Source organism: Penicillium psychrofluorescens (assembly GCF_964197705.1).
Source record: "Penicillium psychrofluorescens genome assembly, chromosome: 1".
Lineage (NCBI taxonomy): Eukaryota > Fungi > Ascomycota > Eurotiomycetes > Eurotiales > Aspergillaceae > Penicillium > Penicillium psychrofluorescens.
In genome coordinates, this window is record NC_133439.1 from 3,717,731 (window position 1) to 3,739,239 (window position 21,509).

At 52.9% G+C, this 21,509-nt stretch overlaps 7 protein-coding genes across 7 annotated transcripts; 4 read left to right on the plus strand and 3 right to left on the minus strand.

Moving 5' to 3' along the window:
* On the plus strand, positions 1-237 carry PFLUO_LOCUS1374 (uncharacterized protein; the record flags this gene model as incomplete). Its single annotated transcript, XM_073778409.1, has 1 exon — positions 1-237. One exon carries the CDS (start codon positions 1-3, stop codon positions 235-237), a length of 237 nt encoding a protein of 78 aa, XP_073635467.1.
* A 670-nt stretch (positions 238-907) lies between these two features.
* PFLUO_LOCUS1375 (polyamine transporter tpo5) lies at positions 908-2,773 on the minus strand (the record flags this gene model as incomplete). The annotated part of the gene is made up of 5 exons (XM_073778410.1): positions 908-1,078; positions 1,132-2,176; positions 2,230-2,283; positions 2,336-2,382; positions 2,435-2,773. The coding sequence occupies 5 exons, from the start codon at positions 2,771-2,773 to the stop codon at positions 908-910; spliced, it is 1,656 nt and encodes a 551-aa protein (XP_073635468.1).
* A 3,002-nt stretch (positions 2,774-5,775) lies between these two features.
* On the plus strand, positions 5,776-6,819 carry PFLUO_LOCUS1376 (uncharacterized protein; the record flags this gene model as incomplete). The annotated part of the gene is made up of 1 exon (XM_073778412.1): positions 5,776-6,819. One exon carries the CDS (start codon positions 5,776-5,778, stop codon positions 6,817-6,819), a length of 1,044 nt encoding a protein of 347 aa, XP_073635469.1.
* A 454-nt stretch (positions 6,820-7,273) lies between these two features.
* PFLUO_LOCUS1377 (uncharacterized protein) lies at positions 7,274-7,799 on the minus strand (the record flags this gene model as incomplete). Its single annotated transcript, XM_073778413.1, has 2 exons — positions 7,274-7,459; positions 7,533-7,799. 2 exons carry the CDS (start codon positions 7,797-7,799, stop codon positions 7,274-7,276), a joined length of 453 nt encoding a protein of 150 aa, XP_073635470.1.
* A 613-nt stretch (positions 7,800-8,412) lies between these two features.
* PFLUO_LOCUS1378 (uncharacterized protein) lies at positions 8,413-10,457 on the plus strand (the record flags this gene model as incomplete). Its single annotated transcript, XM_073778414.1, has 5 exons — positions 8,413-8,789; positions 8,843-8,872; positions 8,920-9,793; positions 9,859-10,360; positions 10,414-10,457. The coding sequence occupies 5 exons, from the start codon at positions 8,413-8,415 to the stop codon at positions 10,455-10,457; spliced, it is 1,827 nt and encodes a 608-aa protein (XP_073635471.1).
* A 1,113-nt stretch (positions 10,458-11,570) lies between these two features.
* Positions 11,571-13,085, minus strand: PFLUO_LOCUS1379 (uncharacterized protein; the record flags this gene model as incomplete). Its single annotated transcript, XM_073778415.1, has 5 exons — positions 11,571-11,753; positions 11,808-12,017; positions 12,073-12,494; positions 12,556-12,919; positions 12,981-13,085. 5 exons carry the CDS (start codon positions 13,083-13,085, stop codon positions 11,571-11,573), a joined length of 1,284 nt encoding a protein of 427 aa, XP_073635472.1.
* A 1,598-nt stretch (positions 13,086-14,683) lies between these two features.
* On the plus strand, positions 14,684-20,875 carry PFLUO_LOCUS1380 (signal transduction response regulator; the record flags this gene model as incomplete). Its single annotated transcript, XM_073778416.1, has 2 exons — positions 14,684-15,238; positions 15,293-20,875. 2 exons carry the CDS (start codon positions 14,684-14,686, stop codon positions 20,873-20,875), a joined length of 6,138 nt encoding a protein of 2,045 aa, XP_073635473.1.
* Between the last annotated feature and the right edge of the window lie 634 nt (positions 20,876-21,509).

A 21,509-nucleotide genomic window follows, 5' to 3' on the forward strand; every position in this document is an offset into this window, starting at 1 on the left:
ATGGAGGTGGCGCATGCCAATGGAATCGAGGTTCGCATGGAGGCTGTGCCGGTCAAACTAGGATATCAATTTGATGAAATTTTCATGTGCACGGCGGCCGGGGGCATCATGCCCATCGCCTCGTTGGATGGTCAGCCAGTTAAGGATGGGGAGATCGGTCCCATAACCCAGAAGATCTGGGACGGATACTGGGACATGCATTATAATCCGGCCTACAGCTTTGAGATTCAATATTAGGGCGCATAGGGACAATTGGTGAATGGATCGCAGTAGGGCGTTCGTCGGTATTCAGGTGGTTGACTGGTATGGGAACTTGACGCTCGGGGATCCCATAGGCGGACTCGGTAGATGACTAGAGGTTGCTATGGATGCAAATTAAAGGTGTCTATCCCTGTGTCTGTGCAGTGAAAATAATAAAAAAAAGTAAAAATGGTTGGCTATATACAATCCATTCAAAAAGGTCAGTTATGTGCACATGACGGTAGACACATACAAAAGACCAGTTCATTCATAGGCCCAATTCTACTCATCTCGGGATATGCCAGGTCGCATTACGTGATTCCGTGATTCCGGTCCGATTGTCGCTAGGCATCGAAAAGGCGCGGTGGTAAGATCAGGTTTCAAGCCGCTATGGTGATGTGATGGCGCGTACGCGTTTCCAGAATTAAGGTTTGTTGGATAGTGAAACAGGGGTGGCTCCGGATTTCGGTCAAGGGATTGGCGCATAGGTGTGGACAGGGCGGGCGAATAGGCGAAATATAGGGCCAGAGCTTGTTTGTGAGTTGGGGAGGGCGCACAATCATCGTTCGGAATTGGAGACAGGTCGCGATGGGGATTTTTGGGCTTTTTCTTGGAAGGCAAAACAGAGTCGCAATCGGGACAATCCTGGAGAAAATAGTCGGACAGCTCATACGGTGTCACCTTTGTCAGTCTTCTCAGCGACGACCTGTTCGCTTTCCGAGAGGTCATCGGCCACAGCCTCGGTAACGGGGCCGGTGTAGACCTTGCGACCACGGATAATCCAGTAGATCAAGGCGGCAAACAGAACAGCCATCAGGAAGACACAGGCGTAGTTCATCTGAGGTTTGTCAGCAGATACAAAATGGGATCAAGCAAAGGGATAAAACATACGGTGCTGGGAAGAACAGGACGTCCAGTGGGGAGGACGAAGATGATGCTGACGAACAACGTCCAGAGACAGGCCCAGATATTGACGAACACACTGAGAGTACCCATGTGCCACGGGCCGGCCTCGAATTTGCCGAACAAGAGCTTGCACAGAACGGGGATACAGTAACTCCAGTCCAGGGCAATGGAGCAGACCGTAAAGACACCAGAGATGGCAGCATAGGATCCCAGGCCAATCAGATTGATGGCAATGCAGAAGAAAGTAGAGATCCACACGGCATACAGGGGAGTGCCGGTCCACTTGTTCACTTTGGTCCAGACATTTGAGAAAGGCATCAGGCGGTCACGCGAGAAGGCGAAGACAGTCCGGCCAAGAGCCTGCATGGCGGTGAAGGTGACGAATTTGATAATGATCAAAGCAGCGATGGTAAAGAACATACCGCCGCCCTTGCCAAGGCTGTTGTAGAAGATCTGCGCCACGGGCTGATCCATCTTGGATTTCAGGATGTGGGTGGGGTTGCCCATGCAGAAGCACAAGACGATATTAAACAAGAATCCGCCGAGATAGGTGAACAGCATAGCCGACGAGATGGCCCAGGGGGCTTTCTTCTCGGGTTCGTTGATCTCCTCCGTAATGTGCGCGGTCGCATCGTAGTCGGTCATGGTCCAGCTGACGGACAAGAAACCAAAGAGCCAGCTGAAACCGATGGGTTCCCAGCCACTCTTCGATTCCACATGAGTAAAAACGTATGAGGCATCGTGTTTGTTCTCGGTCAGGACCAGGAGAGCAATGGAGCAAGCGACAAGAACGCATACATGGAAGATGACATAGAACTTGGTCATCTTCTCCATCCAGTATGTTGACAGGGAGTTGACTAGACCCGTGGTCACGGTGAGGGCAGCCATGACGCCAATGGTGGCGTTGGTGGTAATTTTGTAGTCGAAGTCCTTGCTCATCGAGACAGCGGCTAGAAGCATCTGCGCGGCACCATACTCGGAGGAAGCGACACCCGCAACCTGACCCAGGAGGTTGAGCCAGCCGGTAAACCTAATGATCGTGAGCAAGCCGATTCGCGTAGATCGGGTGGAGCCATATCTTACCAACTAATGGATGGGACCCATGTCGGAGGCGCCAATCGAGAGATCGTGAAGTACCTGGACATAGTGTTAGCCATGTATCTCTACAATTGCTCGAAGCAACACTCACAAGCCTCCCGAGGTCGGGTACGCGGAAACCAATTCGGCGACCGAGCACTATTCGTTGTATAAGTCTTGTGCGTTAATTTTCTCTCCCACGACGACTCACAGCAATGCACATGCAGCCAGCACCAGAGACAAACCAAGACCAGACGACCGAGCTAGAACCGCCGGCTTCTAGAGGGTACGACATCGTGGTCATGATCGTCGAGAACAGACCACTGATGGAAACCGCGAACGAGAAGGTCGACAGGTATCCAAATTCTCTCTTAAACACCGGATTGTAGCCGAACTTGGTCGCCAACTCGGCGTCGGCCTCGTTGAGGTCGGCCGCATCCACCTTGCGGTGCTGGCCATCGGGACCAATGATCTCGACTTGGCGCGATCCATGTCGTTTGCGCAAGATGTTTTCCTCGTTCACGGGCGTTGCGGGAGATATGTCCGCCATGGTTGGAGATTGGTGCTAGATCGACGGATGGATAAGGCAGGTCGTGGCACGAGGGATTAAAAAGGAAGCAATGAGAGTGAAGAAGGGAAACAAAGGAAAAAGCAAAAAGCCGCCCCACGAACGATAAATAAGAGTGAGGCTGCCACCGCACCTCTCTTTAAAAAAACTTTTTTCCCAGTCCGTCTTATTGCAGTGGACACCGCGTAGGGCCACTGACAGGGGTCTAGTCAACTCGGGTGCGTGGCACAGGCTTTTTTCCCACACATAATGGCTTTGACTGAGTTTGGTTTAGGGACATTTTTCATTCCTTGCTGGCTCTTCATTGGGGGACCAAAGCCACAAATGTGGAAAATGTCGTCATGGCCCGCCCCTGGGCCGCTTGTTCGCACATGTCCGGTGGGGCGCAAAAGGCGCTTGGAGTCTTTGGATCGCGTGGTCAGGCGCGGTGATTGGCATAACTGCTTCACTGGTGGGTTTTATTGGGCGATGGGTGGGCCGTAAGAATCTCCAGTGGTGAGAAAGCGCATAGAGTCGGCGGAATCGAGCGGCGTTGCTTTTCAGTTTGGGCTTCGGCTTGATGGACAGGACCGTGCACGGATTGGTCAGGTTGCATTGTCGGCCTGTCCGTGCATGCTTGGACTTGCCTAAAGAATCAGCGACACCATCAACAGGAGGGATCGGGTACTTCCTTGCATGCATCTGTCGACCGTTGACGATCTCGAGTTTATCGGAGATTATCCTTGCTAGGGCAGGCCATTCGGTGGGGATTTACGTGTGTGCTGACACTAGAGGCTCCCGTTGGTCGCTATTCCTGGTCAAGATGGAAATCTGCAGTGTCCGTCGCAGATGAGTGGCTGGGGTCACGCGACATAGTATTGCTGGCAGCACACGCTCACAAAATGATAGCACAATCACGGTTCGATATCGACCCTGCAGCTGTTATTATTTCAGATAGGCAAAGGGGCCACTGTGGTTGCAAAGACATGGCCAGGAACGAACGCATAATATTATCCAGACAGTCCCCCTACCGTTGTTCCTCGTAATTCTGCAAAAAGCGCCACCTAGTAGTCTTTTCAAAATTAGCCACTAAGTAACTTTTGTTCAAATCTTGATTCAACATACTGTTCGGAGCCCTGGTCATGATTCGTCGCACCTCGTCCCATGTATGGTAAGCAATCGAGGAATCACTACCGAGGTATTCTCAAGAAAGAAAGCCTCAAAATATGTTAGAACTATCTTTCGTGCACGTAGTCGATGAAGGGGTCCAGTTAGGAATGTTCAATAATGTACGAACCATTCTTTTGCCATGGCTCTGTAGGAGGCCCGCAACCGCTCTCTACTTTTTCCAGTTCCTTTTTGGTTTTTAGCAATATCGTTTTGGTCCGAATTTTCCTCTAACCAGATGACGCCACCTACATAGACAGTTACTCCTTTTACCTCGCTAAGTCTGACTGGTCATTCATAAACAACGTGTGCTTGGCCATATCGTGGTACAAAACGGTTGTGCTTTCGCGTCTAATGAATCCCTGTCAATTACCGTATAGCCCCATGAAATGACTGACTCGGTGTAGGCTTAGCCATTTTGTTCGTATTCGGTGATGTCTCACTAATAAACTGATCTAGCAGCGAGAGCACCTAGTAGCGAGAGCTCGCTGAATTCCTATCTCGCCCTGTTGACTTCTTGAAGACATCGAAGCTTCGCTACTTATCCCACGCCTTCAACCAGCTCCTCCAGAAGGTGGCAATGAATCCCTTTCCACTAGAACCCTACCGTTCCGCGCGTCTCCTCTACCGCGCACTAGAGGAACCCCCCGAGAGACGATGTAATCTTCCAAACTCTCTTCGACGACTCCTCAATCGGGTCAATGGCCTCGCGCATCCTACGACAGCCGCCCAGCACCAAGGATGGAAGGAGATACGAGCTAAGACCAAAAAATACGATGTTCTTGTCAGTCGTGATATGTATCATCCCAGATGAAGGCCTCGATAAGGAGCCCGAAACAATTGGTGTGATTCATTTGAAAGGCCAAGCTCCTACGGTTGTACATAATCGCACACACGAGTTCGGGATTACTATTGCACGCCAGTACCAGGGCAAGGGGTACGAGCCTGAGGCTATATCGTGGATGCTGAATTGGTTTTTTTTTACTGCGGGCTGCAGCGCGTTGAGTTGAGAGTCTATGAATGGAACGAAAGGGCACGTAAGAAGTACCAAAAGCTTCGCTTTGTTTCAGAGGGACGTAGGAGGGGGTTTTTGTGGAGCGGTGTGCGATGGTGGGATTGTATCCATATGCGTATTTTGGCGAATGAGTGGGAGGTGGAGAAGAAGGCTGCTGATTCCTAAAAAGCCGATTTATGAACGTACCCGAATGGTCCAGGAATTGAGAACAACTCTAAAGCACCAGAAGCACTTCCCCCGGGAAAGAAAGACATCTGCCAAGAAGGTTGCCTGGCCTTTGTACAACCATAAGCATACACAACCTGCACAAGTTGCATGAGAAATGGAGCGGCATTGACGTCCTCCGCCAGTCGGGTAGTGACCGACGGCACAAATGGCAGAGTTCGTCCGATCGGCTTACCCAAAGAGGGACCAACTTAGACACACCCTGAAAGAATCCCAGTGAATGTAACATCGAGAAACTCTACATCGCCGCCTGCTGAGACTACTCGGAGATATCAGCGCCCGATCACCGAGACAGCTGACTTTGGGTGTTCCCTGAACGACTATTTCTAGTGTCGATCAATCAGTGTGAGCCCAATAATGGGCCATCTTGCTCAACATAGGCTCCCCACTCTCGGTCCTGGTCAGAGGCGAAAAATTCCGACGCGGGGCGCCTAGTGTTGAGGAAAGTGCCGTTTCGCCGCCGTCGAAATGATTTGTTGGCATGGATCTGAAAAGTATATAAGGTCGCATATCACGCCATTTGACCCCAGAATTGGCCATCGCCTCGCACCCTCATTGCTCAACACCACTTTAAGCTTATTTACTACTCTCCGCCACAATGACCGTTGCTAACAACGCCCCTACCAATGGCTCCGCGACAAAACCTCCCCGGCGACTTCTTCTCATCAGTGTTCCACGCACCGCCTCTAATTTACTGGTGAAGATTTTGAACATTCACAACCGTTCAAATGTTCTCACCGCCCCAAAGGGCGGCTACTTCTTCTATGATGCTTTTATCCACGCCCTCCAATTGAACAAGCCGCTCGAGCAGTGGACTGACGAAGAGAGGAAAAAGGTGCAGGTCGCCTTCCAAGAGGCTGTGGACAGTTTGGAGGAATTCTCGAAGAGAGCGCAGGATGCAAACAAGATGATGTTTGCGAAAGAACACGCCTTCTGGATCTTCAATCCTGCCTCCTTTGGGAAAATGCTGCGAGGCACCATGAGCACGGAACACTTTAATGATTTCGTTATTAAAATGCCCAAGAGCTACGGATCGACGCCGACCTTCTCTTCGAAGAACGAGACCGTCCTGCCGGATGAGTACCTGCGCTCTTGGCAGATGGCATTCATTATCCGCCACCCAGCGTTGGCGTGGCCGTCGATGTACCGGGCCATGAGCAAAATGTCCTCCGCCGGATATGTTGACGAGGATGCGGTGAAGGGATTTACTGTAACCAGCTTGACGCTGCGCTGGACACGGATGCTATACGAATGGTGTTTGGAGCAGCCGGATGTGCCGACCCAGCCACTGGTGCTGGACGCCTACGACGTGATTCACAACCCCAAGGCCGTGCAAAAATTCTGTGAGAGCGTGGGCCTGGACCCGAGTGAATTGCAGTTCGAGTGGGATGACAAGGCTGCCACAGCCGCGCTCGCCAAATCGAGTGGATGGGATCAGACCGCTCAGGCCATCATGCTCTCTACGCTGAATGGATCGAAAGGTGTTGTCAAAGACAAAACACCTGCGAATATTGACATTGCGGCTGAAGCCGAAAAGTGGAAGGCGGAGTTTGGAGAGGAGGCTGGCCAGATGGTTGAGAAGGCTGTTTGGGACTCAATGCCCGATTACGAGTATCTCAAGGCTCGTCGAGTCATGGTCTAACGGCAAACTAGCCACCAGGGACTACATTGCAGCCCATGGATATATTTCATTTCGCTATAGGCATATATATACGGATCCTCCCTCATTGTATAATTTACAAAAGATAATCACCTACCTCAGTAGCCTAACCTTATAGATTGTAGTACGCTAGGATCGCCTCCGTGTAGCTTTTTGCACTGTATATTGCTTTTATTTTCCTGTCAATGAAGGGGTGCTGGCGATTGTGGATTTTCGAAATGGCGAAAGCGCAAGCTTCTGTTGAATGAAGCTGAAGTTTCGTCGTGTCAAGGTAGGCAAGCTGTGAGCCTGACTATTCAAAATTTAATGAAGAGAAATAGAGAAATAGATTATTGGGAAGTAGATATCAGGATCCAGAGTCAAGATTGTATTTGTTTCCATTGTCAAGAGCATCCCTCAGTTCGTCTCAACTCCAAGCTTTGCAACGGGCTATGCGTTAAACCATGTTCTTCAGAAAGATACGCAGGATACGGCTTTGTTTAGCATCGCTGCGGGGAAAGAACTTCCGATGAACCTTGGTGTAGTGCTCCAGCTCCTCGCGGGATCTGAACGTGCGAGGTTGCTTTCCAGTGGCCCAACACTCTAGGAGATCCACAATATTCACGTTCACCCGACTGAGTGCCTGGTAAATTCAATGTCAGCGAATCTATTCTTGATTCACGCTCACTACCCAGGCTGTGTGGGTCTCAGCTTACCTTCTTACACTTGTTGAACGACGAAAAATCGCCGCGCAGGCCCAGCTTGCGGCAGACCTCCTGCCAAGTTTGTAGGTCCTCGTCAGGCCCACCAAACAGACCGTCGAGCTTTGCACTGACGAACTCATTCCAGTGGAGCTTCCAGACCGTGGAACCAGGAGCCCAGCCCCGCTGGCGGGCGAGACGGTTGAAGTCTCTAGTCGTCTTCATCGTAGGATCAGTACCGACGTTTGGGTGTTTCGAAAAGAACGAAGTGATACCCGCCATTTCAGATGGATGAGTGCCGGTTTCAATGAATACTGATATCACTTTTGGACAGGGCGAAGGGTATTTGAAGTAGGAAGAAGATACTGGTAGGAAAAATAGAGAGAAAGCTTTTTGTATTGCAGGGGACAAACAAACAGGTAGTGAATGGCTGGAGAATCCCGCAGAGGTAGCAGTGGTCGCAAATGCAAAGAAGAGAAAGTGCCCTGATTGATACTTGCCATATTTTCCTTTTCACATGGCAGATAGCCAGCGACACGCTCTGTAGAGTATGTTTCCTACTTGATCGTAATCATCAGTTCGCATTCAGATATAAATATCGAGTGAAGCCAATATAGGGTCTTTGTTTACGGCTGGTGTTGATATTTACAGACTGTAGATGTCTGGGTTGGGAAATGTGGTAGTCTCCAACACCACCGGTCTCATAGACAAATAATATCACGCTACTATATATATGTATGTATCTGTGTAGAGTGTAAAACATTGGCGCATCCAATTTAGCTACAAAGGAAGGCGCAACTGATCTTCCTTCCGCCGTCTGAAACCAGATGCCTTCATTCCTTCCGATAACCTTGCAAGAACCTTTTGCTTCTACATCCCATGTCTTTGTGCCTTGATGTTGCTCTCTATCATTCTGTTCTTTTGGGCACCGTTCCCGCTTGCCTCGCAATCATGTCTCGCAGATTGTGCGCCCTTTGGTCAGCCTGTGGCCGAAAACGCATCATATGACTATGTTGTTGTTGGTGGAGGCACTGCCGGTGTGACAATCGGTGCACGCCTAGCGCAGCAAGGCTTTCAGGTGGCCGTGGTCGAGGCAGGAGGATACTACGAGGTGATGCGTCCAATCACTTCCATCCCCGGCGCAGCCAGTCTCGGGGCCGGTGCAGACGTCCAAACTGCGACGTCAATCGACTGGAAATTTGTGGCGAATCGCATCCTAGGTGCCAATGATCGCGATATCCATTATCCCAGAGGGAAGTGTGTTGGTGGATCGTATGTCAAATGCTCCTCGCTCCGTCTGAAACGTACTGACTTGCACCTGCTAGGTCGGCTGTTAACTTCATGATCTACCAACGGTACGAATATCCATTTGCAGGTGTTACACCAGGCTAACACGGAGCAGACCAACCAGAGATTCAATGGCCAGATGGGCTGAGCTTGTTGATGATCCTAGCTACCTCTTTGAGAACGTGCTCCCCTTCTACAAGAAGACAATCGCTTTCACGCCCCCCGATGGGTACCGATTCGGAAATGCCACCGTGCCCTACAACCACTCATCCTACGATAATACCGGGCAGCCCGTTGAAGTGTCATACCCCCGATATGCCATGCCATTCTCTACCTGGGTGTCTGGAGGCTTGCAAGAGATCGGGTTGAATGAGACGCAGGACTTCAACGACGGCAAATTAATGGGCCACCAGTTTTGTGTAATGACCATTCGAGAGTCCGACCAGACCAGAAGCAGCTCAGAGTCAGGTTTTCTACGGGGGTCGCTGGGCTATACCACATTGTCCGTTTATCAAACCACCCTGGCTAAGAAGATCCTATTCGACGCACAGAAACGAGCAGTTGGCGTTGAAGTCGAGCAGCAAGACCGGTTTACATTGACTGCAATCAAAGAAGTGATCGTGTCTGCCGGCGCCTTTCAATCACCGCAGCTGTTGATGGTGTCAGGCATCGGGCCAGCTGCCACTCTCCAATCCCATGGCATCAATGTCATCGCCGACCTGCCTGGCGTTGGCCAAAATATGTGGGACCATACCTTGTTCGGGCCTTCTTATCGAGTGGCCGTGGACACTTTCACCAAGCTCTCTGCCAATCCATGGTACTATGGCTACCAAATCACAACGTGGACCACACTCAGAACGGGGGTTCTGACCAACCCATCGACAGACTATATTGGTTTTGAGAAGTTGCCCCTGTCGTCTCGAACAGGGTTTTCCGCTGTAAATGAGCACGATCTGGCCTGGTTTCCTGCAGATTGGCCAGAGATCGAGGTGAGTCAGGCGGATCTCAATCTTTCCAAGTAACTAACTGCATGGGCTGATGGAAACCGGAACAGTACCTGGCAGGATCTGCATTTGTTGGAAACTTCTCGGATCCATTTGCACAACAACCTCGCGATGGGTACGAGTATGCCACCATCATAGCAAGCATGGTATCTCCAACATCGCGTGGGAATGTGACCATTCGCTCCGCCGACACGGCAGATCTACCAGTGATCAATCCCAACTGGCTGGCCACAGACACAGACCAGAAAGTCGCTGTTGCGGCCTACAAACGTATCCGTGCTGCATTCCAGAGCAACGCAATGGCACCCGTCATCATTGGCCTTGAATACTTCCCTGGACCCAGCGTTCAAACGGATGCAGACATACTGGAAATTATCAGGAATACAGTCATGACTATCTACCACGCTGCATGTACCTGCAAAATGGGACTCGCGAACGACAGTATGGCTGTTGTCGACAGTCACGCGCGGGTGTTTGGAGTTCAGGGTCTACGTGTTGTCGATGCGAGTGCATTTCCTATTTTACCACCCGGCCATCCTCAATCGACAGTTTGTAAGTTTCTCTTCCGGTCCAATCGTACTTGCAGACTACTGATACTCTTCCAGATATGCTGGCCGAGAAGATCGCTGCCGATATTGCAGCATCGTGATCCCTTCCTCGACTTTATGGCATATGTAGGGCGGCGGGAGAGTTAGATATTGTTGTATCATTCTGTCACCACATCTCTTCTAGATACACTTGGTTCAGCGTGTCGAATATGTTGTAATCGCTCGGGAGACAGTCTGGCGAAAAGGCAAAGCCGAGGCTGTTGGCGAAAAGATCGCCAGAGTTAGGCCACTCAATGTTATAGTCATTACTTCCGTCCGGCACTCCATCATAGGCGGGAATGGTGAACGAGTCGATATACGGATCGTTTAATTGCGGAGATGCAGGTAGTGTCGACATACTTCCCATATCCATAGGGGGATCTACCGTTGGAGGCTCGGTGTTTTGAGAAAGGCCCGCGACGCCAGCCTGATCACGACCCTGAGAGCCGGCACTTTGCCCTTCTGTCGGCGCAGCTAAGCCCGGCTCAGCGGCACAGTTCAGTTTCTGACAATACAACTTCTCCAAGTTCCTCCCAGTCCGCTTTGCAATATTCCAAGAAGTCGACAACTCCCGTAGAACCTGCAGACAAAGTGCGAGCGCGGTAGTGCGCGACGGGTCCGAGGAAGAACTGGAGGAAGAATTGTCTTCTGTGTCAGTTCCCGATAGAGGCGGACCTGAAGAGCATCCGCTATCGATGATAGTCAATGCTGCAGAGAGAATGGAGTGGGTGGGCGTGATGGGACTGAGTTTGAAGCTGCCGAAAGCCTGGCGGTATTTCTGCGCAGTGAGGCACATAGCCCGCGCTGAGGAAAGGCTGACAGTGCTGGCTTTGCAAGCAATGGTGTTCTCGGGGGTTTGGTCTTTGAGGGGGAAAGAGGGGAGGGGTTCTGGTTCTTTTTTGTGTCATGGGGATGTTTGGATAGGAAGGGTCCGCAGAGCAGGATGTATACAGTGTGGTATACCATGCAGAGCGTATAAGCGTGCGGGAACTGAGATTGTCCGGAAGGACGATCGATCTTCAGTTCTGGGGCGAGGTCATAGTACCATGATTTCAGATCGAGGATGCACGATTCGAAGAATGCGGCGCGTTGGTGCGGGTGGAGGAGGGGCTTGGGGGACCATCTGGAGAGTATGTAGAGTTAGCATGTAATAAAAGATTCTCTGGAGATCAATATCACGATAGTGCGTACAGCGAGAGCAGAATTCTTTCCAGGATATGACACAGATCGATCATCGCGCGCTGCAGCTGCGTCACGTCCCTTGGCGAGGCGGGTCGAGGTTTGCCATTGATTGAGGAGGGAAGATGGATGTCTCCTGCGCATTCAAGGGAGGGCTTGTTGACCACGCCCTGGGAGTCCTGTACGCAACATTATCAGACAAGTGATGAAGGACAACTGCGGCTCTGACCTACCAGTAAAGTGCACACGCGGCCCGTGTAGCTAGCTGCCAACTTATCATGGCAGTACAAGGCCCAGTAAATCTGTCTTCGAAGCTCGATCTCAATCGGAGGAAGCGAGACCGTTCCTGCAAGAACAGCTGGGTCCATGTTGAACCCCATATCCAACGCTAGGCGAATTGCCATACCCTGGTGCAGCCATCCCGCCGCATCGGATCCCATTGCCTGGTCCAGAGTTAGCGTGCCAGCACCATCCACCTGTTTGTCAGAGATCACTCACAACATACACCATGTTCATGATGGTCAGTGATTGGATGGTGGTAATACTGGGCCATTTGAGATCGTGCGGAATCAACCGCTCGGCTTTCTCGATGAACGCCTTGCCGGCCGTATTAGAGTCATTGGGGTCTGTTCGCACTTCCAGACGGTCTGAATAGCGTGAGCCCAATGCCAGGACGCAATTCAGTAAGAGCGAACTGCAGTATCGCCCACCGTAGGCTAGACTTTCCCGGAAGAGTTTCTCGTTGATCACTGGGTACCACGGCTGTTCCCACTCGAAGTATAGGTCGAGCAAGTGGGATTGGAGCTCGTTTGGTATTGAATCAATACCGGGTTCAATATTGAGGAAGTGTCTGCAGCCAATTGACTCGGAACATGCCCCACCGGAGGCGTCTGTCTGCTCGACATCTTCTTTCTCAGGATCTAGAGTGGCCGTTGTCAGCAGGCTACTATACAGCAAAGTGCGGGACATCCACCCGCTTACCCGATAAAAACAACAACCGCCCGCTTGTTGGGCCAAAATAGCGCACCTCGCCATCCTGATCATAATTCAAGGACTCATCCAGCGTCAACGCGCCATCAAACGTGACGCACAGCTCGTCCAGCTTCGAACAACCATTTGGATCTACGAGCTGATCAGGAACATCCATTTCAGCCATCATTTGCGCAACCGATGCATCAGGATCGATGCCGTGAGAATCTAATACCCGCTCCAGCATCTCGATCCGGTTCCGCAGCATGACCACGTAGGACTTGGGAGCTGGCTGGCGCCCGTCCTCGGCGGTGGAATACTGGCAGCGCACACCGCGGTCGAGGCAGCGGGTGCAGGATGGTCTGGTCCCATCGCACTGTATTGCTGTATTTCAGCTACAAATTATTCGAGATGCGTGGGGGGATCAACCTAATTACCTTGGCTCGGCGACGGCGACATTCCTCGCACGCTCGCGAGGTATACTTTCTCCCAGTCCGCTTGCGCCGGGCACTGGGGTCCTCCGTTGGTAGTGCGGGGGGCATTTCTAGTCTAATTTTGAAAGAATCTGGAATGATCCAAACGGACTGTTTATGATTTATGGATATTGAGGTTGCTGAAGTTGCCATTACAAAGCAGATAACCTAACCGGTTGTCTGGAGATGGACGCCTTGATGCCTGAGGCAAGAGATCCAACCCCACGTGACTATTGCCTGGATTGAACATTTCATGGCTAAACTGAATTCTAGGGGAAAGAAGAAAAAGTTTGACTAGTAATTGGTCGGAGTTTATTGCGAACCTTGGAGGAGGGCATGTCTGGTGATCGGGATGACGCCGTGATTATATATCTCAGAACTATATTGCGGGGTACATCCAAGGACCTAGGAGCCCCGGTTATCCAGTCATCATGAGTGATCTTTAATAGCGATGAGCGATGAGGATCATCCGGGGAAGAGGCATAATACAACCCCCCTGCAGAGTCACTACGGTCTATCTTGCAGATTGTACGTAATCTTCTTCCGTCATGGTCTCGCCAAGGGTTGCACGCACACTCATCCATGCCATGCCAATTGGGCCGGCATGCTGAAACCGATCCGGGGTACTGTGATGATCGACCCCGGAAGCGGGCACGAACCAGAGCAGGACCATCAGGTGATGCTGGACGTTAGTCAAAGTGGGAACGGGACAAGATTCTCGATCGGCAGTCCCACAGAACGGGGGGTTGGAGGGGGACGACTCTCCCGTGGCGTCCACTCAGGGGGCGATGGGCGGAATGGAACCCTAATGGGCCGGCATGAAGGGGCAGAACAGACAAGCCCTCTCCGGAGAGGTGGGCTGTCAGACCGGGATTCGATAAGACCGGCCGTTGTAGGTGCCGGGAGGTACTTGGGAGGTACTTTTGAACGGGGTCTGGAGACGAGAATGTGGATGGGAGGCACAAGGCACACATGGAGTAGGAAATGGAGGCTCCTCAGAAAGACATGACAGGACAGAAGATGATCCTGGAATGCGTGATCATGTAATTATGATTATTGTCAATCAACGAAGAAGTAAGGATGCTCAGTCAGAGCGACCGCCCTGTCGCGCCTCGCCCAATCAGACGCCCGTCCCCCCCCGAACACTTCCATCCTCACCCTCCTCCGTCTGTTGCTTCTTCTTCTGTTTCTTCTTTTTCACCCTCAGTCTGCTTTCCATTCTCACCACCTCGGCTTGACCACTAGCACTTCCTCCCTCTAGTCCGCCTCCTCTGGGCTGGACCGTTGTCCATGGTTCTACGCGCCGTTGTCGCGATCGTCTCCGCTTAAACACGCTTTCCTCCGTCCAGCCAACCACGCGGCCGTCCGTGCCGGGACCGATTTGACCACACCCTTTAAAGAAAAACCAGTGGGATCAGCCACTGGCCGACTCTGTGCAGGGAAAACCACTGTCCTCGTTGCTTTTTTTCCGACCTCTCACGCCATGGCCTGCTGATGTGCCGAATGAATCGATAAGCTCCCTCAAGGGCGCCCGCTCTGCCTGGCAGAGGTTCTGCTGGGCTCTGCGATAGCTGTTCGGATCCGGTCTCGATACACCCACAGACTGTGCCTTCGTCTTTGCTTTTCGGCGGATTCGGAAACCTGCTTGCTCCGCCCGGCGCGTCAGCATGGCGGACGATGGCTCCCCCAACCCTCAATTCCTGGCACCCCCCGCCGTCACGGCGTTGCGGCAGGAGGCCCGGAATATCAATCCGAAGATGGTCCGCACCTTCAATGAGGATATGCGGGAGGAACGAGAAGATTTAAAGGAGGCGGCCGAGCAGACGCTGAACATCATCGTGGATCTGGACTTGGACGGCCGCATCAAATGGGTCAGCCCGTCATGGAAACAGGTGGTGGGATCGTCCCCCGACTCGGTCGAGGGCCAGATGATTGCGGATATTCTGGTCGGGAACAAAGATGTGTTTGGTGATGCCATCGAGGCCTTGAAGGTGGACGACTCGCGGAGCCGGTTCATTCGCTTCGCGGTGCAGATGGGACCAGACTCGGTGCTGAAAGATTCCTCAGAATCGCAATCTTTGGTTGCCGACGATGAAAACGACAAGGAAGAAACATCGGAGAGCGCTCTCCAGACGGATGAGGAAGAGCCTGAACACAATCTGCTCACCATGGAGGGACAGGGCATCATGGTGTATGATCGGACGGACGACCAAACTGGCCATGTATGTCGGATTATATCTGTGTGGGAGACATCGCTGACTTTGATTTGGATATAGACCATGTGGATGCTACGGCCGTATACCGAACCGCGAGAAGTGACCATCGATCTGCCACCCCTGCTGGTGGAGTCATTGGGTGTCGGTGCGGAGGTGCTGGCGAACTACTTGACCACCCTGGCCGAGGCTGCCGCGAACGAGCCCGACCCCTCCAAACACCCTGCCCCGACGCCGGTCCTATGTCGCATCTGTGAGCGTCAAATCACACCATGGTGGTTTGAGAAACATTCGGATGTGTGTCTGCAGGAACATCGAGCCGAAGTGGATGTTCAGATTGCCCAGGAGAACCTCAACGAACACCGGCATATCATCGTCAAAGTGTTGGATGCGCTTGAGAGCCGTCAAGGAAGACCATTGATCGGTAGTGATGGTGTCCAGTCACCAGTATCTCAACCCGCGTACAAGGGGTTACCTATCGGCCCCTCTCCTACATGCTCTGCCCCGACGTCTGGCCTGGTTTCCAATGTCAGCTCTGCTCCGGGCACTCCACCTCGCTCGCGCGATCATTCAGCATCTGGAATCAGCCCAGCGAGACCTCGCGCGTTCACCGTGCGTCGACCGTTGGCTCGCATCGTTGAGCTGGTCCTCGATCTCTGCGATACTGCCCTAGAAATCAGCATGCCGGTCATCAAGGAATCATCCCGCTCAGCTAACGGCGAAGAATTCCGAACTCTCTCCCCGCAATCTGAATCCCGCATCTCTCAAGTGCTGCAGTGGCAGTCCCCTAGCTCCAATACGTTGGAGCAGGAGCAGGGCCTGGCGGCGTTATCATCCGATACAGAGCAATTTGCCAAGTCCAAGGTCGATGCCGTTGACCGGCATCGTAAGATCGTTGAATACGCGGAACGGATCCGGGTCGAATATACGGTGTTGGTGGAGGAGTGTATCTCGGCAGCCCTCAGCAAGGCACAGCGGATTGCTGCCGGACAGCTCAGCGATTCTTCTTCCTGCTCATCCGACGAGGATGTCACACAGGAGGCCGAAAACATGACCGACAATGGCAGCACTAGTGACCTGATGGGGGATGTGCCTCTAGCTCAGACTGCCAGCCTAGAAGTGCTTTCACCAATATCGTCTACACTATCGTCTACGCCTGCGCCACGGCGAGCTACCCCGACCTCGGCATTGACCATGTCCATGCGCAACTCTTCCGAACGGGGCCTGCTTTCGCAGGGATCAGAAAGCAGATCATCTTCGTCCGCGGCTGTTTCGACTGGACCCAACAGCCCCATGGAGTGTCCGACACCGCGATCCCATAAGAGCGCTGCTGCGGTGCTGAGCACGTCGCAACCATCCCGTCGGGGTTTGTCACTGGTTGACATGGATCCTGGGGAAAGCAGCGACAGCAGCATGCGATCATCTTCCGTGTTTCCCGGTGCTATCCGGACTGATTCTCCTTCTTCTGAACGGAGCTTTGACCGAAAGCGCCGAAGCTTGGTGCTTCCAGGGCTGTCTAGCTCGCCTCGACGACAGCCATCGCCTGCTCGACTTTCAGGCCCTCACTCCCCATTACGAATGCCGAAGCCTCGACACTCGACCGGCACGGACAGTATCACGTCCCCAGTGGTCTCGCCTTCTATGTATGCGAGTGAGTTGGCCCAACACAGCTGTCGCCACCATCGTCGACAGTCTTCCGCGACTTCTTCAGATATTGCAAAACCGCCCGCCTCTCCACGCCTCCCCTCGGTGAGCCAGCAACCTCGTCCCGCTCCCACCTCGATCAAAGACTTTGAAATTATCAAACCGATTAGCAAAGGCGCTTTTGGTAGTGTTTATCTGTCCAAAAAGAAATCCACTGGTGAATATTTTGCCATCAAGGTGCTGAAGAAGGCCGACATGATCGCCAAAAATCAGGTCACCAATGTCAAGGCGGAGCGAGCCATCATGATGTGGCAAGGGGAGAGTGATTTTGTTGCCAAACTCTACTGGACATTCTCCAGCAAGGAGTACCTCTATCTGGTCATGGAGTATCTCAACGGAGGCGATTGTGCTTCCCTGGTGAAGGTTTTGGGTGGGCTGCCGGAAGATTGGGCTAAGAAGTATGCTGGTGAGGTTGTATTGGGTGTTGAGCACCTCCATGACCGTGGAATCGTCCATCGCGACTTGAAGCCTGATAATTTGTTGATTGACCAGACCGGCCACCTGAAATTGACCGACTTTGGCTTGTCCCGGATGGGTCTGGTAGGCCGTCAGAAGCGCGTGCTCAAGAGCCCCAATGAACCTGCGCCGGATCTGCTTCGACAAGGGCCTTTCCCTCGGGCTATTTCGATCGCGTCTTCCCGGTCGGCTTCGTTTGACTTCCAGGCTGGCTCCTCTCCTAACTCCACCCCTCTGATGACTCCGGAAGTCAATGCCAGCCAGCCTTCCTACTTCAGTCTCAATCAAACCGCTCTTAGTCGGCAAAGTTCTCGCCGGGCCTCGGGGTATCGGAGCGACAGTGCAGGCAGTGACAGTTTGAATGGAATGTTCAGGACATTCTCACTCAATGAGGGTGCTAATGAGCCCCCGGTGGCGTCGCCCAGCATGTTCTCAAGCAGCCTGGCCGAGGAAGAAGGCCAAAGCGAATCAGGCGAATCTCCTCAACTCTATCCGCTTCAGCCGACCTTCAGCAACCCTGTCTCTCACAATACGCCTCCGCAACAAACCATGCTCCCGCCGGTAATGGCACTCTTTGATCCGGAAGACCACAATCGGCGTTTCGTCGGCACTCCTGACTACCTGGCCCCGGAAACGATTAACGGGGTTGGTCAAGATGAGATCAGTGATTGGTGGTCCCTTGGTTGTATCATGTTTGAGTTCATCTTCGGGTATCCGCCTTTCAACGCGTCGACTCCGGACGAAGTGTTCGAGAATATCCTCCAGCGAAAGATCAACTGGCCCGAGGGACCAGAGGAGTATACCTCTCCGGAATCACTGGATCTGATGAACAAGCTCATGACTCTCAATCCCCGAGAACGCATCGGAGCCAACGTGGAGGAGAAATTCCCAAATGGTGGTGCAGAAATCCGCGCTCATCCCTGGTTCTCTGACATCAATTGGGATACGCTCTTGGAGGACAAGGCGCAGTTCGTTCCCACCCTTGAAAACCCAGAAGATACGGAGTACTTTGATGCACGAGGCGCCACTCTTCAGGCTTTTGCAGAAGAAATGGAGGACGAACCTAGCGAGCCAGAGCCGGCCACGACTGGGACAATTCCAGACCGTCCCCACGATGCGCTGTTCAAAGTTCGCTCGCATGTCAACTCAATGAAGCGGCCGTTGATGCCGTTGCACATACCACCTCATGTTCGTGACGCCCGTGATTCTCGCAGCCGGAGATTGAGCGAGCCCGCGCCGGCCGACGACTTTGGCAGTTTCAATTTCAAGAACCTGCCAATGCTGGAGAAGGCCAACAAGGACGTGATCCAGAAGATGCGCCAAGAAGCCATGCAGACACAGCACCGCCAATCAAATTCATCCTCGGCCTCTCAGGCACCGGCGCAGCCTTCTTTGGAGAACAGTCCACTGCCAATGGGACTTCAACGCACCCTGTCTCAGACCAAGGGCAACAACCGTCCTTCCTCTCCTTCGAGCGCGAGCCAGGCGGCCTCTTCGCCCAGCAGGCCATCGCAGCCATCATCGCCACTTCTGGTCCAGTTCAGCACGGGGAACACTTCGGAACGCCGCAAGACATCTGGCTCTTCATCCAACACTTCTTATCAGTCGAGTGGGAATTTTCAACCGTCTTCCGTCGACCAGAACCGTGTGCCCAACTTTCGGCTTGGCTCGGTGGCATCTTCGCCAGTCAAGAACAGCAGGATCCCGACTCATTCTCCCGAAAAGCATTCTTCCAGCCAACGACACGGAAGTGCTCCAGCTAGTCGAGCTCGTTCACAGACGATCGGGTCTCAAGAGGGTGACCTGTCAATGCTATCTAAGGAGTCTTTCGTGCCGTCGCACCACAAACGCCGAAGTCAGCTTTTTGATATCTCTCCGTCTTCGTCCGACAATGAAGATCATCGCACCAAAGCGTTACTTAAAGTTCAACGCCGACGGCAGAGCTCTCGCCGCCTGTCGCAGTTCAGTTTCTCCGAAGGACCGTTTTTCCGTCCATTGGATGTGCTTATCTGCGAGGATCATCCAGTCTCGCGCTTGGTTATGGAGCGTCTTTTTGAGAAGCTTCGCTGTCGAACTATCACCGTCACGAGCGGCGCCGAAGCCGTGCGATACGCGCTCAGCGAAGTTCAGTTTGATATTATCATGACCGAGTACAAACTGCCTCAGGTGAACGGTGCGGACTTTTCAAGGATGGTACGGGAGACTCGCAGTCCCAACAGACATACCCCGATCATCGCCGTCACGGGCTACTTGAAGGATCTTCCGGAAACCCATTACTTTGACGCACTGATCCAGAAGCCCCCTACGCTGTCTAAGCTCACGGAAGCGCTGTGCAAATGGTGCATGTGGAAGCCTCCTCCAAAGGACTACGTTCCCTCGCAGCCTCTGGTAGTACCTATGCCCAATGCTCGACAGAATCCTCCACCCACTGATGACAGCCCGAGCTCGGGTTCCTCTGGATTCGTGCCCAACCCTCCCAGTTCCTATCGGGGATCCAGCCGGGACGATTCGGTCAGCAGCAGTATCTTTGGTGAGATGGAGTCGATCAAGCCGGAAGAAATTCCTGTAATCATCAGCCGCCATACCGACGACTGGGATCAAGGGCAGGGTGGGCTCGGTATTTCTGAAGATACGAATAAACACCCGGGCAGCCCAGACGCCAAGGCCGCGCCTGTCCCGCATCTTCTCCATGCTGCCTCGGCACCAGCCGCAATGGATGCCAGCGGCGCCCTCACTCCACGCAAACAGCGGTCCAGTGAAGCCATCCGTGCGAAACGGGAGTCCTTGGAGAAGAAGCGCTACGAGGGTGCCGAGTCCGGCGACGACGAGGATGAAGAGCTTGGAAACCTCCAGGCCCGTCGCAGTCCACCAGCCCGAAACCGCCGGCCTGGTTCCAAGCTGGGCATTGAGATGATGCGAACCAACAGCCGAGGCAGTGTGGTCAGCGGGAGCGAAGAGCTTCTCAAAAAGGAGAGAGAGGCACTTAAGCTGAAAGGCGAGGAGTCGCTTGATCCTGACTACATTGAGGAGGAGTCGGTCTTGGGATCGCCCGGCAGTGCCACTCTCGAAGAGCAACTTGAGGGTCTCAGCATCCCCGAGGAACCGGAGCTGGAAGTACTTAGCCCCGGCAACTCTCCTCCCCCAGACCCCGTGCCTCACCGACGGCCTTCTCTCGCCCATACCGATACGTCGATCTACTCGGGTCCCGTGTTCCACCAGCCCGAGTCGACGACGATGAACGAGGGTCAGACAACTCCTCCGTTTGACACGTCCGCCCCATCTGATGCCCCACCAATCACCCCCGAAGTCAAATTGTCTGGCAGCATGGATCCGGGTTCCGGCATCGACACTGACTACCCCCCGACCCCGGATTCCGAAGCCACACCGCGCCCCCTTCATCCTTCTCCCAGTCTGGATCCCGAGCAAACGCCGCGCGCCCCGGAGCGGCATCATCGATTGGATCTGTCGTCCAGGTTCAAGCGGTAGAGCTCGCCTGCTGCCCCGTAGTCAATTGTTTGGTGGTTGATCCGCGCAAAATGTTTCCGACATCTTGTTTTTCTTTTCTCTCTTTCCTTCCTTCTGCTTCTATCCACATAGTTTGCTGCATTTCATCTGTACACTTTGTTTTTTGTCTCTCTCCGAGCATGCCTCTTCTCTCACGTCTCTTATGTCCTCCTCCAACTGTTCGAGTGTTTTCTTCGAGCAGGGTGTTCCGGCTTTTGCTTTTTTTGCCTCTTCTCAGATGAGGCACATGAAATAGGACTCTCCATCGGTTGTTATTCTCTTTTCTATTTTCAAGTGTGATTTTTACTCAATGCACCACCAGCTCGACGCTGTTTCCTTACTTGAATTTCCTCATACAACTTGTAAATGCACAACTCCGCCGGGACTGGTACAACTCCCGACACAACTTGATTTCCAACGGGAGTCCCTCTTGGCACTTCTTGGCGCTGGGCCGCTCACTCGCCCGGCTCTGATTCCCCCACCGACATTTTTGGAGCGCCTAGTGTAAACTCGGCAATGCCGGACACATCCTAGCGACCCTTACCATGTGAATCGTGATAGGCAGCCCAAAGAGGATGGTCGTGGCGGGGTTGCTGTATGCCATGACTGAAATCGA